Source organism: Solanum stenotomum, chromosome 9, assembly GCF_019186545.1.
Source record: "Solanum stenotomum isolate F172 chromosome 9, ASM1918654v1, whole genome shotgun sequence".
Taxonomy (NCBI): domain Eukaryota; kingdom Viridiplantae; phylum Streptophyta; class Magnoliopsida; order Solanales; family Solanaceae; genus Solanum; species Solanum stenotomum.
Genome location: NC_064290.1, coordinates 844882 through 863306, shown reverse-complemented (window position 1 = coordinate 863306; position 18425 = coordinate 844882). Strand labels below are relative to the sequence as shown.

The following is an 18425-nucleotide window of genomic DNA, read 5'->3' as shown; positions in this document are numbered from 1 at the left end:
GATTTAAGACACAATAAATCAAATCATGGAAAATTCAAAATTTAAAACTATAAAATTTAAATTCTAGATTTGTCTCAGGTTAATCAGAAAAATCAAACAATTTCGAATTTAAACAAAAAAACTAAAGTACTTATATTTTCAGAATGCCGATAGGTTAGGTTAATTTGTGTGTGTGGGGGGGGGGGGGGATATTGGATTAGGAATATATAAAATCAATCATTTATGATAAATATTAAACAAAAGTATCCACCACATGACTTGTTAGAATGTCTACTAGCTTGATTGGCTTCTTCCACTTCTTGAACCATGCATTTTTTTTTTTTGGGACAAAGAATAAAAATAAAACAAAAAAATGTCAAGCATTGGGTACCCGTTGTCCATCTAAAATAATAATAAAAAAAAAACATTTTGGATATAAAGCAATAAAGCACCATTGAATAGATAATGGTTCTAACTAGATTAATCATGAGTGGACTAGTAAAATCTTTTTTTTTTTTTAAATTAGGATAGTAAAATCAATCCAAACTATAACTAAGTACTATTTAAAAAAAAAAGAAGAAAATCCTACATATGCCCAAATGGCTAATTTCTCACTCAACATTTTAGAAAATTACTTAATTTTCTGTTTTGTAACATAAAAGTCACTCAACTAATGATAATTATATCTCAGAAAAATCACTCAACCTTATATTGTATCAGGAAAAGTCACTCAATTTTATTGTCATTAGTTTTTTTTTTTTTTTGTATTTGAGTGATCGAGCATCTGATAATTTAACTCTAAACTCAACAAGGGATCTTTTGAATGAACCATAAAATGATTTTAATAGGAAGCTTTACCATCTTTACGGCCATTCTTCCAATTCCGGCACAACATATACAACAAGGACACAAACAACTCAACAATGACCTGCATTATATTCATAACAAAAATATCAAAATAAGAACAACCCATAATCGATAGGGGAATCATATTCAAAAATTGGATTTAAATAATTATATACATTGACAGCATAACAGTATAATAGCATTAATGAATTTTATCACGAGCAAACAAGTTGGTTAATTACTTCACGTAAATTAGTATAATGTTTATGATAAGTTTTTTAAATCACCTACTCTATCTTTTAAAACATTAATGAATAGAACTTAAACTCTTTAAATTCCTTATTCACATTTATATTATGCGAAACTAGATAATTAATGTACCTATGAATAACCTAAATCATATATCATGGAACTAAACCATCTGAGTGACTTTTTGGTTACATAAGTATCAATATTGTGGGTTCAATAATCTTATACGATACTTGGGCAAAGTTTAGTACCTTGTTATATACTTAAAAGAAAACACTATAGTGACATTTGATATGCCAAATTGAATGTTTTTCGAAAACAATTATAGTTTAGTGACTCTAGTGAAATGTAATGATTAAAAAAAACGAAATGAGAGAGAAAGTAAGAGAAGAAAACGAACCCGAGGAGCCATATGAGTGCTCCGAGGAGAGACAGAAACAACGCGATAAAAGCAAAAGGCAAAGCAAACAAGAATGCCAATGGGTTGCAATGATAATAATCTACCATTTTTGTTTCCTTCTTTAATTTCTTCCACCTTTTGCACCAAGTAAATTATTAACTTTTTGATAAATAGGAAAGGAAGAAAGGCTATTTCAGAAATGACAATAAATTAAAGGAGTAATTTATAAAAGTTGAAAAAGATTGATATTTGAAAATTGATTTAAGTGTAGTTTTTACATTGAAAATGTTGACGGTTTTCACTTTTAACAGATGCATATATCGAAACGATTTGAGCGTTACGGTTACTCTTTTTTAAATTCTTTTTAATATTTTCTTAAATTCCATTAAAACACTTTACTTTTTATTTTGCTACACTAGAAGTCACTAAATTACTTTTTGTAACACTTTTCCCAAACTTTTATATATAAACCTAATGGTTATTGTATACTAATTTAAGATAGTTGTACAAACTCATGAACTTCAAATTCTAGATTCGTCTCTGAACTTCATGACACAGTTTTGAAGTTTCATTTGTATAAGTTCAAATGAAACTCACCTTGTTATTAGAACTAGAGAAACTTTTCTTTGTACCACATTTTCATCTTACCAGTTCAGAGTTCCATCCAGTACTCGGTCTGGTATCGTTTTCAGCTTTGTCTAATAATTTTATTCCAAACATAAAACTCGAAAAAAGTTCATGTAACAATACATTGCAAGATGTTTAGTTGACTCACTTCAGGTAGTGATCAATACTTGAAAAGCAACATTATGCAGTGCTGGAGAAGCTCAACATACAAAACAAACCTTATTAAGACCTATTTCTGTGTAACAGAACCAAGAATATGTAGCTGCTACCACCGGCTACGAAGAAAACAGAATGAAACTGACTTCAAACTTCAAATCCTTTTAGAGCATACTCTATCAGCATTGTTCTTCGATTTGAGATTGATTTCTTATGCATATGGAACTGGAATTCTTTGTGATTCCGGACCAGCTGCCATATCTTCCCAAAGTAAATCCGAGAGTGCCATTGTCAGTTCTCCCACTTCCCCTGTCACGATAAACAATGTTATTCTTCTCTCCTATGCTTGCAACTTGCAATTTATCGATATTTAGCTCATTTTAATATCAAGGGGTTCCAGCTTCCTTTTACTGCTGTTTCAATTTGTTTGTCTTACTTTCCTTTATAGTTCGTTTGAAAAGGAATGCTTCTCCCCTTTCTGCAACTCTTTAATTTCAACTTTCTACGTGACATGTTTAAGATCACAAGATTCAAAAGTGTTATTTATTTCTTAAACTCTGTGTCAAGTCAAGTCAAAACCAGACAAACAAATTGAAACAGAAAGAGTAGCATATTGCATATTAAGTGTACTTTGACAACTTTGTTTTAAAGGAAGTGACGAAAAACTTGTTAAGTGGACTTACCATTACCGATAGGTTTCTCATCCCACATGATGATAGGTAATAAAGGAAGTGTGCTTCCAACGTACATCATTTCAGTAGATTCTTTGGCCTCTTCGACTGTGATGTCCGTTGTTTTGACACATTTCAAACGTCCCTGCTCGACCAACTTGGGTGCGAGCTGAAGAAACCTCATAGCAGTGCACCCGCTTAGGATCTTATCAAAGCTAGGCAAGATAAGCTCCTTATCAGAATTTATAAAAGCAACATTCACATTTGGACCCTCAGCGATATAACCTTTTTCATCAACCCATATAGATGAAAATGCTCCCTTATCCTCAGCCTCCATTACGGAGAGTACATTGGGGAGGTAGTTCACATTTTTCATAGTAGCAAAAAGGGGTGATTTCATGGGGATTGCAGAAGTTATCACTTTTACACCTTCTTTGCATTGTGCGAAATCTTCATCAATCACCACAGCATAGAATGCAGATGTCGGGCATTTAGCTGGGGAGAGTAAGAAGTTCCCAGGCCCTGCACTCAACCAATATCTCAGAGTGCCTTTCCTGCACTTTGATGCTGCAGAAAGTTGAATAAGAATGCTTTTAAGTTCTGAAAATGTAAATGGAGACGCGATCCTGGCTTTAGATGCTGATCTAAGGAAGCGGTTAATGTGGACATCCAATTCGTACAGATAGCTGCATTAGAAAACCAGAGAGAAGCTGAATCAACCATAGACTTATAGCTTAGGATCTTAGCTCTGATAGAGTGTCTCTTACTTTAGTAACACTAAGAATACATGATATGTAAAATGATTTTAGCATATACTTTCATATAATGATAGGCACATTTTTTCTTTACTTTGTTTGTTGGGGAGTCCTTCAATCGAGGGTCTATAGGAAATAGCCTCTCTACCTCCCAAGGTACACACTACGCTACCCAGACTCCGCTTGTGGGATTACACTGGGTTGTTGTGTTGTTGTTTTGTTGGGGAGGGCGGGTTTGACTTATAGGGGAATGCATTGTACATTGGAGTTGATTGGAAATGAAGCAAGTTATTCATGGAGTCTTAACATAAAGTTGATATTTTCAGAGATCAAATCACAAATTATAACATCATTGTTTAAGGAGCTAGACTAGATTCATACCCATCAAAAATAATAGCTGTGTCAAAGACGCCATGTCCTCGATGCACCATGTGATCATCCATTGGAATAACCATCATTGCTGGATCAAGAATGATTCCACCATAGACACTAGAATACATTGCCGGATAAGGTTGCTGCTTCACTGAATTCCACTTCTCGTGCAACTTCTCAAGTAACTGTCTCAGCAAAGAAACATCTAACTCAACTCGTAATGCACTAAAAATGTGGATGACTGTCAATGGCAATAGTCGAAAAATTGCACATAAAGGGGAACTTCTTTGATTCATTTCTTTCGCTTTAGATAATTTTAACTTTTAACTCTTAGACACGATTTGTCCCTAGCTTAAATTTGTGAAAAAGAGCACTGTAAAAGAAATGCCAAGAATCAATACTAAGTCTGTTGGGCAGTAATCAAGTTAGCTGAACTTCATTCATGATTCATCTCATATAACGAGCTGCATTTACTTTGATTTTCTCAAATAACATAAACTACTACATCAGGAAATACTAATAACCGTGAGATAAATGCTAAGTTATGAGCAAGAATTGCATGATCTCCGCAAATTAAATAGCTAATACAGTGGAACTACTAGTAATTGAAGGAGGTGAACTATATATGTTTTAAACTCAAACTTGTTTTGGAGCACACAATAACTATACTGGAGTTTGCCATAACTATATGTCACAGTCCAAACCCATGATACGTATTGTCCACTTTGGCCCAGCAGACCTCACAGCTTCATCCCTTGGGCTACCAATCATTGAGCCCAAAAGCGCGTGCACCGTGTGAACTTGGGTTATAACTTGAAAATCCCTTAACTTTCCTCTCTCATTCCTATGTGAATTTGGTTAATATGTAGCCCCTCTTCAAAAGCTTGATAGCCTAGAAGTTTGTCATTTCTTCTTTTTTACCCGTTCTAGTCGGCCCACCCTTCACCATGGACATCACACTATACTAGCTCTTGGACCAATTGAAAGGGGCAACACAATTTCCATTCTCCCTCATCTATTGTACAATGAAACCATTATCTATTAACTCTTTCAACATTTTATTCTTACTATTTTTCCTTTTAATTCCTATTTCAACATTAACTAGTCAAGCTAAAGATTGTAAAATTATGACACATGAACCTAACTCAACCCCAAAAGCTAGCGAGAGTAGGATTGACAAAGTCTATATATGCAAACCACTACTCCATTCCCCAATGAGACGCTAACACCCCTTCACACCCCTGCCCAACTGGAGTGTGGACTGGGAGCCCAAACAGATGAATCTGACTCTGACTCTGATATCATGAAAAAATATTTAAAGAGGGATTTAACAATTTTTACCTCGGCGGAGGACGAGAACACATGAACTGAGAAATCTTCCCCATTCTTAGTCTCTGCAGCTACAGCTGCTTCTCAGAAAGAACAACATATCACAAACACCAAAGAGCAAATTATTTTTTGACATTTCATTAAAATTTAGAGAAAAAGAGAAAGTACCTGATGTCTGATCAAACGACGAGTTCGAGGCTGCCATAGTGCAAAAGATTGAAACTTTACAAAGAAATAGATGAATGAGTATTGAAAGTGAGGTGAATGAAATGAAAAGGACCAGAAATTTATAGCAGCAGAAAACAGATGACACATGAGACAAAAACAGTCCATTTGGTTTGATATTTTTGTGTAAAGAACTGAAAAGAATCTATTTTTTTTGTCTTAACGTTTGTTGTTGGTACTACTACATTGTTTTGGAGAAGTGGTTTTGATGCTAAAGACAGAGCTGCCGTCCAACTACTCTTTGCTTTTCTGTATGATTCAAAATTGGAATCCAAAAGGCTCTTTTTTCTATTATTTCTAGGTCATTATTGGACATAAAATTGAATGTATAATGAAGAGAAAATGACAATAATTGTACCTTATCAAATGTATATACCTCTTCTGTTAGAGATGTTCAAGGTGGACACTTAATCGCACGTGACAATTTTATTTTGATGAGATGAATATCATGTAGTTAGCCCTCTAAAAATCATTTTTACCCATCCCCTTCACTTGTTCTACCATCACTAAGAAACTGATATATTTACAGATAATTTTGGAAACAAAACGGTCCCCACGCCTTCTCAAATTTTCAATTTTCACCTTAAGAGGGGTTCGAACCCAACCACAACTCTAACGTGATAAACATTTAGGTCCCTTCCTTATTAGAAGAGTCAATCAATTTTGTTTGGCGTTTACAAGTTAATATACATACAAATACAGGCTCTATCCAAAAGCTATGAATTCATCGTGAACGCACGAAACCTCACCTAGCTCCGACTCGATGTGAAAATGCATCAGAGTGAATGAATTAAAAGGCAAAAATATCTTGGGCCTTTCAACTTTTCTCCTCTGTGCTGTGCTGACGCATTTTGTTGAAACTTCGGAAATTCTTGCTTTGCTCTGTTTTTTTCTTCTTGCTTGTTCTTGAAATTTATCTGTTGGGTTCTTCTTTCTTGAGAAATTGAGCCACTTTACTGGGGAATTCTCAATTCTTGGAAATTTAGAGTCTTTTTTGGTGGGAAAGCTGGATTCTTGCTGTTAGTTTATCAACAGCATATACTAGGCCATGTTTTCACCTTCAATTTGCTTTCCAACAACAATTCTTCAAATTCATCCATCTTACTCTTCAGATAACACAAGCCGCTTCAGAACCCACAAATGTAAAAGCTATACTGATGACAGAAAACTCCCCTGTTTCTCTTTCAAAGACTCATCTTTCTCAGCTCGTTTTGATGTTTCTGCAAGTTTTTGTAGAGACGATGAATTAGTAAGTCAATTGGAAGTTCCAGATGATAAAATTTGTTCAGTGAATAGTTTTGTGGCTGACTCAAGTTTGCTTGGTCGTTTGCTTCAATCTAGTTCTAGTTTAAAAGAAGTTAAAATACTTCATGCGATTGTATTGAAGTGTTTGACGAGTAGTACTATATTCGTTGAAAATAATTTGATTAGTATCTTGGTGAAATTTGGGCGTTTGGATGATGCTCGTAAGGTGTTCGATCATATGCCTGAGAAGAATGTGGTTTCTTGGACTGCTATGCTTAATGGGTATTTGAGATATGGGTTTGATGATGAAGCTATGGATTTTTTCGCGGAGTTTGTACAGCGTGGTTTGCTGTGGAATTCGAAGACCTATGTGTGTGTGTTAAGCATGGCTGGGAGGTGTTGTGATTTTGGGCTGGGGAAGCAAGTTCATGCTGGTGTTATAAAGGGTGGATTTAGTAATTTGATTTTAGATAGTTCGATTGTGTCTTTTTACGCGCAATGTGGGGATTTGGAAAGTGCTTTTCGCGTATTTGATGTGATAAAACGCCCTGATGTAGTTTGTTGGACGACTATGATCACTGCTTGTTCTCAGCATGGGAGAGGGAAGGAAGCTTTACTAATGTTCTTGCAGTTGTTCTCTGATGGTTTTGATGCTAATGAGTTTACTGTCTGTAGTATCCTGAATGCATGTGGGGAGGAGAGGGAGTTAAAATTCGGGAAGCAACTACATGCTGCAGTTATTAAGAATAGATTTAGAATGGATGTCTTCATAGGCACCTCATTGGTAGATATGTACGCGAAGTGTAGTGAGATAGATGATGCTAGGACAGTGTTTGATGGGATGGGGAAAAGGAACACGGTGACATGGACGTCTATTATTGCAGGATATGCTCGTAATGGTCATGCGGAAGAGGCCATAAGACTCTTCCGGATAATGAAAAGGCGAAAGATCTTTGCTAATAACTTGACTATGGTAAGCATCCTTCGAGCGTGTGGCCTACTTAGGACTTTACCAACTGGAAAGGAAGTGCATGCACAAATTATCAAGAATTCTCTCCAAGATAATATTTATTTAGGAAGTACATTAGTGTGGCTGTATTGCAAATGCAGTGAAAATTCTGCAGCACATAAAGTCCTTCAGGACATGCCTATTAGGGATGTAGTTTCATGGACTGCAATGATTTCTGGCTGTGCCCATTTAGGACATGAGTACGAGGCTCTTGAATACTTGAAGGAGATGCTAGGTGAAGGCGTAGCCCCGAATCCATTTACTTATTCATCAGCCCTGAAAGCATGTGCAAAGCTGGAAGATATCGAGAGAGGGAAGCTGATCCATTCCTCCATAAGCAAGACACCTGCTCTGTCAAATGTGTTTGTGGGCAGTGCATTGATCAATATGTATGCAAAATGTGGACATCTTCCTGAGGCAATTCAAATATTTGATAACATGCCCGAGAAGAATTTGGTTTCTTGGAAGGCGATGATTGTTGCTTATGCTAAAAACGGAAACTGTGGAGAGGCATTGAAGCTCATGTATCGTATGCAAGTAGAGGGCATTGAGGTGGATGATTATATCCTTGCTACTGTCCTCACAGCATGTGGAGAATATAAGGGAACTATCAAGTCCAAATCGAAGTATTTCTTGCATCCAAATAGTTCTATAACCTAAACTCAAATGAGGTTCCTGGAGAAGTTTCAGCAAAATACAACAACATACCCAGTGTAATGATGGTTTCATTCATGTCTCAATGACAGCTGAACTCTGAGTGCTTCATGTTAGAGTCTGGTTGATAGCTATTCGTCATCGGCTTACTTCTGGACCATCGATGGACACTAGTAGCCCCTGGCTAGCCTGCCTCGCCGGTAAGAATGAGGTGAAGTTTATCGGACTGTGCTTTTAGAGGTCCATAATATTCGAACGTTGTATCTTCTAACCTCAGTGATACTCTGTATTATACGTAGGTTAGGTCCCTACGACCGCGTATTGTCATATTAAGATCATGTATACTTAAAACTTTTTCTTAGTGAAGTGATAAAGAAAAGGTTATAACAACAATTATGTGTACTAAATATCTGAATGTTAAAAACATGCTAGTATCATTCATTGGCTTGTCTTCAAATCTTTAGCTAAAACTTTTACTTGTAGCAAAAAGCTCATCTTTGGACACAGCAAATAATATCCCTTGGGTTTTTATGCCCCAGCTCCTACAAATTTGTGGATTATGAACTCAAAAATTGATTGAATTAACTATTAACATTGTATAACTTGTACTCAAAACAACATTAACATAACCTGTATAATCCCACAAGTTGAGTCTGGAGAACGTTGTGTGTACCCGTCTTACCCTACCTTGTAAAGGTATCTGTAGAGATATCAGCAAACATACCCGTAAGGTGGCTGAGTTGGTGCAACAGGTAATATCTCTTTGCATAAGAGAGGTCAAACATCAATTTTCTCGACCAACGGCTTCTTAGTTATCTGATGAGATATACATGGTGGACAAATAATCGTAGGACTACCTTATACCCTCCAAACAAACACATGATTAAATAATCCTATATTTTATCTCGGAGTTATCATACCTTCTACCTCACACCGAACTACTCCTCAGTTCTTAACGAGAAGAAGAGAATAAGTTCCTCTTTTGCCAGCTCAATATCATCACTTAGAAGTGACAGATTCCTTCAACTGGAAAAAGCATATAAACCATATGAATACTCACACATTACAGCCATTAATCCTTCAGTTATATGTGAGCAACTTATGCAGGGAATCTCCATCAGCTTTAATTTTCACTAACAAATCCACTTGAAAAATGCAGTTAATTTAAATAATTATTCAGTAATGAGGGACAGCTGCCTACACATTCCCCCACAGATTAACTTGAAACTGATAATCAAGAGAAAAAAGCTGCATTATTACCTTGATGTAAAAACATTTTTGGAAGTTAATATTACACTAAAACAAGGGGCGGCAAGTTTGAAATTGAATGTTACAATTACCAAAAATGGGAAATAAGTCAACCATGAACATTAAAACACAAGGGATCATTTGGAATACTTGTAATTTGAATCCTTTATTCAGTTGAAGAGTCTGAATTTTCAATAAAGAGTCTTAAAATATGAGTAAGTTAACTCTAGAAAAAGTCCTAGGGAGTTCAACATAGAATATAAGTTAATTTTAACCATTTAAAACAGCATGAGTCCGATGAACCCCTCGACTTTACCTGTCTATGCCCTTGTTACGTTAGCAAACTGGAAAGCAGTTGGACCAACTTTTTTTCCTGGAGGTCTCATCAGGTAAGGCCCAAATGCTACAACAAGCCCAATATTGACATTGATGGAAGATAATTTACATAAATTTTAGTATAAATTATAGGAACCACATATTATAAATACTAAATAACATCTTATCCCTTCTAGTTTTCTATTTACCAAAAATCCCTTAAAAATAATGTTTGCGGGATACATAGCGTTGTGCACGGGATACATTAGGTTTGATACATTCCACATAGCGGGATACATAGCGTTGTGCACGGGATACATTAGGTTTGATACATTCCACATAGCGGGATACATAGCGTTGTGCACAGGATACATAGCAGGATACATAGCGTTGTGCACGAGATACATGCGGGATTTTTGAAAATTTTGAAATAAGTAGGAATAAATGAATATTAAGGTAAGTAAAGGAGTGTAGTTAAGTAATTTGTCCTAAACTTTATCTCTATCTTAAAAAATGTGTAATACTGGTTTACTCTTACAGATAAAATATTAAATTATTATCTAACATTCGTAATAACTTATAAATTTTATACTGACAAATTTTTCATAAAATTTCCATAGTCTTCCTTCTCCACTCCTCTCCTCCTCCTTTTTTGGAAAATTACGCGGTTAAACAAGTTTATACTACTTAATTATTCATCATAGTTATAGTTTGCTATAATTATCACTCGCAACTAACATTATACATTAATTGCGTGGGCTGACTTCGAGTTTGTATATTAGCCACGTTTGTATATGTATATTTCGCCATATTTGTATAATTCGCAGCTAACAATTTTTTGTTTGATTTGTATTTGTATATAACGATGATTTCCTTTGGTTTTCAGTTTTGTCATCAGATACATTCAATCTTTTTGTGTATAACTTCTTAAAGTTTGTATAAACGTGTAGTTTTTGGATTTTGTAAAGTATAATGTAATTTGTATAATTGTTTAAAGTTCATACATTTATGTTTGTATTAATTCGTTATTTCGAATTTTATTATAGTTATATAATTTTTTACTTTATATCACTCAATTATATACAAACATATGTGAATTATACGTTCGTTCATGCGAATTATACAAATTATTTTCCCCTCTCTCGCTCACCTCTCTCCTCCCTCTCCCAATCTCGCTTGCCTATCTCCTCCCTCTCCCAATTTCGCTTGCCTCTCTCCTCTCAATCTCTCTCGCCAGAATATACAAATACATATGTATAATATATAATTATCTAATCGATATACATATACAATTCACCTCTCTCCCACTCTCCTGTTCGACTCTCTCCTCCCTCTCCCAATCTCGCTCGCCACTCTCCTCCCTATAACATATAGCTACGAATCATAATTAGCAAATTATAATTTTGAAACGTAATTAGATTATTTTTGAGTAGCTATATGCGAAAGTTCCTCTTCTTTTTTTCGCTCAATAATCACAACAACAACAATTACTACATTTTGATAAAACCAGTTTGGATTGGTTATATAAATACTCTAATAATTAATCCACTATAGATTAATCTCATTTTTTTAATCACATTTTTCTTTTTGGATTTTCTGTTGGAGAAGGGGAAAATTTTGTATTAAATGAGAGGTGAAACATAGTCCAATATTTTCCTATTATGGTTGATTCTAATGGCAGCAAATCCACTACTTTTTCTTCTTTTCTTTCTTTTATTTCTATTTTAGTTTGAAATATCATACTGTAAAATATTATGAGTGAGAATCGAGAAAATTGGATTCACCAATTGTTCACGCCAAACAGAAAATAAATATTATTTTTTTCTGAACATTATTTTTTTAAATTACAATAAAAATAAATAATTATAAAACGTCGTAGTTGGAGGGCGGCGGCTGACTTCAGGTTACCGTCATTGTTCAATCTTCTCGTACAGTTTTAATTTTCTCGATATTTGAGCTTTTTTTGTTTTTTTGTTTTTTGTTTTTTAATAAAGTATTTTTGTGAAATTAAAAAGTTGATTTTATTACTATTTGAAAGAAAGGAAAAAAAGGTAAAAAAGTCAACTGTTTTTACCGGTGTCGGAAGCCAAATTCATGCAACGGTGAAAAACAAGATGCATATTTAATAACAACTGAGTATAGTATATCCAATATAATTTTATAAGTACGATTCGAAGAATATATTATATATATAACTCCGTAATTTTACATAAAGAGATTTTTTCTAATAATATTGTTTCGAAGTTGTTTAGTCATGAATTGTAATTAATTTTTCACTTGAACTTGTATAAAGAATTAATTTCTGTGGCGTAATAATATTCATAACAACTTAAATGTTCGATGTTGCAATGTGGCATAGCAATTAGTCCTTTTCAAAATACAAAAGAAAATCCTCGTGAAATATTTTTTTTGATCAAATGAAATGCATATTGAGAAATAATTTCAATTTTAATATATTATACATTTTTTTTTTATGATCACAAAATTTAAAATCTTAACTGTTTTTTTAAAATTTAAATTAAAATTAAATAAACATATTAAAACGGGAGCAGTAAATGAATAATGTGAAATTCGAAAATTGATAAACCTTGCAGCAACCAAAAAAGAGAAATATTTTGGCTTTTTATGGTAACTACTGTGTGAAGGGTAGCTAGGCTTGAGTTGAGTGGCCAATTGAAAAGATGGCTCCTTTTTTATATATCAATATACTGTTCCTTTAGTTTATTTCTATTTATTTATTATAAAAATATTTTTATTAAATTTAAGAAATCAAAAGGTATTTTATTACTTAGCTCCTAATTTACATTTATAAGTAATTATAATAATTATTTTTATATGCACTGAATTATCATCACATGATGATATATTAAAATTTTAATCTTCGATAAATATATCATTTAATTTTATTTTAACTAACATTTATGTCCTTCAATTTTAGATGTACACAAATAAGCATTTAATCTTATATAAAATTAAACACATAAACATCTACATGTATTATAATGTACTATATTTAAATTGCCATGTAGATACTAAATAGTATGTCGTATGTGTCTCGCTTTTTGTTCAATTCTATATAAATTTAACTATTTATTTATGTATATATCAACAACAATTGATTTTATTACGGGACATCACATGATGTTTATATCAATTTATTATGCGTCTTTGAAATTAAAATTAAATAACACGTTTATATATTATACGTGGGAGGAAGTATTACTGATGGGAGTAAGTAATTGTGTAAGTATAGTAAGTGGGAGAAAGTAGCTATAGAATAGGTGCATGCAGATTGAAGAGATGATTTGATATAAAGCCTGTTACCTACTCTTTTTTTTTCTTTTAAGAAAAAATAATATTTTTGTATATGAAAATCTGATTTTTCTTCATGACGAGTCTCTAATAAAATAGTAGTATACATCCATCCATCCATCTATCTCTATTTATTCGTATTGATAGTGAGTGATGGATTTGATTGATGATGAGATCCATGCATGAAACTATTTTTGTTTTTATTTTATTTAATACTCCCTCGGTCCCTTTTTAGTTGTCTACTTTAGAAATGACACACATATTAAGATAATAATAATTAGCATAGTAAAGTTACAATTCTACCCTTATTAATTATGATTTCAAAAAGGATGAATTAAAACTTAGAAATTTTCAAGAAGTTTAAATGAGGATATAATAGGAAAAAAAAAATTGTCCTCTCTTGATTTGTCAAAATGGACAAGTAAATAGGGAGAACTAAAAGAGGAAATATGGACAAGTAAATAGGGACGGAGGAAGTATCTATCTATCCTCATCCAAATCAGAATATATATGATATGTTTGGCCTGAAAATTACTTATAAAAAACTTTTATAAATTGTGTTTGGTTATATAATTTGGTAAATGTATTTTTCAAGAATCATTAGTTTCCGAATATTAAAAAAACTTAGTATGTGGGCCAAGTTTTAATATTTGGAAATTTTTTTTAAAAAAATTATCCCAAACTTTATATTTTATAAGAAAATATTCATTATTTATTAATTTCAACTAATATTTGTTACTATTTATTCTGGAAAAGTTTGAGTTCTAACTTGAGTGATAGAACTAAGAAAAAAGAATAATTTGTGTTTAGTGGGTTATAATTATAACTGAATTAGTGACAAGTTTGAATCTGTGATTAATGTATTATTTGTCTATATTGTTATTTTGTTGTTGTTGATTGTAATCAATTATATTATAAGGTTATTTTTTAACGGAACATATTTATTATAAAATTATAATATAAATTTATTGGTATTATAAATAATTTTTAGAATTTATGGGTATAAATCATAATTTTTGAAATAGTTTATATTTTTGAGAAAATTAGGGCCAAACACGTTGTAAGACTTCACTCAAATATAATTTGCCAAAAATATTTGAAAAGTTAGAATCAAACGCTAGCTAAATTTCATGTATTCAAATGTTGATTTGATATTATAATAATTTCATATTATATGTGCACACACAAGTTATTTATGACCTAAATTACGTATTCAAATGCTGATTTAAAATTATAGTGTCATATTACAAGTGCACACACAAGGTATTAATGAGATGGTTACGATAATTTTGTCATATTCAAACACTGATTTGATATTATAATAATTTAATCCATGCACACACAAGTTATTTATGACCTAAATTACGTATTCAAATGTTGATTTAAAATTATAATGTCAGATTACAGGTGTACACTCAAGGTATTAATGAGATGGTTACGATAATCAAATAAACAACTATATTATCATCTTGTGATATACCAAATAATTTTTTTTGTGAAATCATATAGTAATATATTTTTTAAAATAAAGGGTCAAATATGCCCCTAAACTATTTGAAAAGGTCTAGATATACCCTCCGTTTAAAGTTTGGCTCACTCATACCCTCGCAGTCCAACTTTTCATCTAGTTATGCCCTTATTGGGAGTTAGTTGGCCTCCTGGACATATCTAGCTCATTTTTCATTTCTATAAATGTCACATGGAATTGTCATGTTATTTTGACTTTATCGCATGATATTTATATGAAAATGGAAAGGGATCGATTATGCCCCTAAAAAATTCGAACTCATAAACACCTAATCCGACCCATAAATCAACCCCCCTTTTAAATCAACTATCCGACTCATTTTCAACAATTTTGTTTAAATTTTTATTTTTATCAATAAATCCCAAAAATGAGTAATTGGTTAATAAAAAATAGGAAAAATATGACAAAAAATATAAAATTAACACAAAAAATTCACAAATAAATATTGTAACCTCAAATTCAACAATTTCAACAATTTTTTTAAATTTTTTTTTTTTTTTGATAAATCCCGAAAATGAGTAATTGATTAATAAAAATATGAAAAATACGAAAAAAATATAAAATTAACGCCAAAAAATCTTAAATAAATTTAGTAAACTTAAATTCAAAAATTTTCGACAAATCCCAAAAATGAGTAATTTATTAATGAAAAATAGGAAAAAAATGAAAAAAATATAAAATTTACGCCAAAAATTCACAAATAAATAGAGTAACCTTAAATTCAACAATTTCAACAATTTTTTTAATTTTTTTTTTGGTAAATCACGAAAATGAGTAATTGATTAATAAAAAATATGAAAAAAATATAAAATTAAAGCCAAAAAATCACAAATAAATATAGTAACCTTTAATTCAAAATTTTCAACAATTTTTAATTTTTATTTTTTTGACAAATCCCAAAAATAAGTAATTTATTAATGAAAAATAGGAAAAATATGAAAAAAATTTTATAACATTTACGCCAAAAATACACAAATAAATAGAGTAACCTTAAATTCAACTAATTTTTTATTTTTTTCGGTAAATCCTGAAAATGAGTAATAGATTAATAAAAAATAGGAAAAATATGAAAAAATATCAAATTAATTTTTTTAATTTTATATATATTTTATTAATCAATTACTCATTTTTGGGAGTTATCGAAAAAAATAAAAATAAAAAAAAATTGTTGAAATTGTTGAATTTAAGGTTACTCTATTCATTTGTGAATTTTTGGCGTAAATTTTATATTTTTTTCATATTTTTCCTACTTTTTATTAATAAATTACTCATTTTCAGGTTTTGCCAAAAAAAATAAAAAATAAAAAAATTGTTGAAATTTTTAAATCTAAGGTTACTATAATTATTTGTGATTTTTTGGTGTTAATTTTATATTTTTTATTAATCAATTACTCATTTTCGGGATTTACCGAATTTTTTTTTAAAAAATTGTTGAAATTGTTGAATTTAAGGTTACAATATTTATTTGTGAATTTTTGGCGTTAATTTTATATATTTTAAATATTTTTCCTATTTATTATTAATCAATTACTCATTTTCGGGATTTACCGAAAAAAATTAAAATTTAAACAAAATTGTTGAAAATGGGTCGGGTAGTTTATTTAAAAGGGTGGTTGATTTATGGATCGGATTAGGTTGATTTGTGAATTTTTCGCGTTAATTTTATATTTTTTTTCATATTTTTCATATTTTTTATTAATCAATTACTCATTTTCGGGATTTATCAAAAAAAATAAAAATTTAAACAAAATTGTTGAAAATGGGTCGGGTAGTTTATTTAAAAGGGGGGTTGATTTATGGGTCGGATTAGGTGTTTATGCGTTCGAATATTTTAGGGGCATAATTGATCACTTTCTATTTTCATATAAATGTCATGTGCTAAAGTCAAAATGACATGACAATTCCATATGACATTTAAAGAAATGGAAAATGAGTTGGATATGTCCAGCAGACCAACTAACACCCATAAGGGCATATCTAGAAGAATAGTTGGACGGCGAGGATACGAGTGAGCCAAACTTTAAACGAATGGTATTTCTAAACCTTTTCAAATAGTTTAGGAATATATGTGACCTTTTACCCTTTTTTTTAATTTATACAACTGGTTGGACAAATATTAATGATAAAAAAAAATTGACTATAAAAGAGCAGCTTTAAAGCATGGGGGGCCGGGGTATTTCTGGAGTTTCCTAGTTTGCAGTGCAAGTTGCTAGATCACCGTGAGTTTTGTTTGATAATAACGGCAACTCATTGTAAATGCTCTTCTACTCATACAAACGGTTCTCTTTAATTTCTTACTGCAACATCGATAATAACATATTCAATATAATTTTACATGTATGTTCTTATTATCGTGTGAAAGTAGAGAGTTTGTTTGCTATTAGACCATCTCTCAAAGAAGGCATTTGATAAAGTGAAAATAGGGAAGCGAGGTCGGAACAGTAACAACAATAAAATAGTACAATTATTGAAACACAAAATATAACATTTAATAACAAAAATCGAAGAATAAGAAAGGTTGTATGAGAATAATTATACTGCTAAAGTTAATGGTGATATGAATATGAAAATTATGAATGCATTATTTGTATACCTAAAAATATTCTATTGTATTTGTCTTCAATTAGTTTGAAAGCAACTTGGGCATGCTAGCATTTTATTCACGGATTGTCTCGTTATGGTCATCAATTGTTTCAGACTTTACCTTGTCATTTTCAACTTGGATCACTCAATCCACTAATTATGATAGTAAATTATTAGTATTATTATATGACTAATTAAAGCCTCAATGAGAATATTAAATGGTTTTATTTTTCATTTTCATTTATTAAATATTGGTGTTTTATATTTATACATTAGTTCAACAAAAGAAAATTTTAATAGTGTTGACTCTTTAGAAATTTTACCCTGCATGTTTACTAAATAGTAATCTATGTATCCTATCTACATACTAATTATAATTGTATAACTGTTATACATTATACTTTAAATATACACGACAATATACAAACTATTACTAATATATATATATATATATATATATATATATAAAGTATACGCCACTGCACAAAATATATCGTTCTCACAAGGTCTAAGAAAAAACCGCACCTCAATAAGATATTATATAGTCATTCTACACCCTAAAACAAGCTTCAATACCTAATTACTACTGTTGTTTTTGTTTATAACCCAATGTTCAGTATGCACACATATTCAACAAAATTAAATTTCAATCGTGAACTATAAGACTGACTCGACCAATTTAGATCGCGTGAACTACAAGACTTATAAGTGAAAATGGAGATCCCTTACACAATTTTTTTTTTCATTTTCAGCGACTCAAACCTAAAACCTCTATTCAAAAACGAAAACATTTAATTAATATATTATTGTACTGATAAAACTCATGACCTGTAATTTGTAAATCACATGAAAATAATTTTGTTACTACTCTAAAACCTTGATCAGGATGTTCAGTTTACACACATATTAAGTCAAGATCATT

At 31.4% G+C, this 18425-nt stretch overlaps 2 protein-coding genes across 4 annotated transcripts; one reads left to right on the top strand and one right to left on the bottom strand.

The window, feature by feature from the left end:
- Nucleotides 1–2159: 2159 nt before the first annotated feature.
- LOC125877846 (D-amino-acid transaminase, chloroplastic-like) lies at nucleotides 2160–5984 on the bottom strand. 3 transcript variants are annotated; one of them, XM_049559121.1, is made up of 6 exons: nucleotides 5968–5984; nucleotides 5553–5606; nucleotides 5397–5461; nucleotides 4065–4240; nucleotides 2941–3614; nucleotides 2160–2566 (listed from the first exon to the last, which is right to left on the bottom strand). In XM_049559121.1, exons 2-6 carry the CDS (start codon nucleotides 5587–5589, stop codon nucleotides 2469–2471), a joined length of 1050 nt encoding a protein of 349 aa, XP_049415078.1. In that variant the 5' UTR covers nucleotides 5590–5606; nucleotides 5968–5984; the 3' UTR covers nucleotides 2160–2468. The 3 variants fall into 3 exon arrangements, with proteins under 3 accessions (XP_049415078.1, XP_049415076.1, XP_049415077.1); XM_049559119.1 differs by lacking the exon at nucleotides 5968–5984 and having other exon boundaries at nucleotides 5397–5464; nucleotides 5553–5876; XM_049559120.1 differs by lacking the exon at nucleotides 5968–5984 and having other exon boundaries at nucleotides 5553–5874.
- Nucleotides 5985–6418: 434 nt separating this feature from the next.
- LOC125875483 (pentatricopeptide repeat-containing protein At4g18520, chloroplastic) lies at nucleotides 6419–8907 on the top strand. Its single transcript, XM_049556462.1, has one exon. It carries the CDS (start codon nucleotides 6658–6660, stop codon nucleotides 8521–8523), a length of 1866 nt encoding a protein of 621 aa, XP_049412419.1. The 5' UTR covers nucleotides 6419–6657; the 3' UTR covers nucleotides 8524–8907.
- The last annotated feature ends 9518 nt before the right edge of the window (nucleotides 8908–18425 follow it).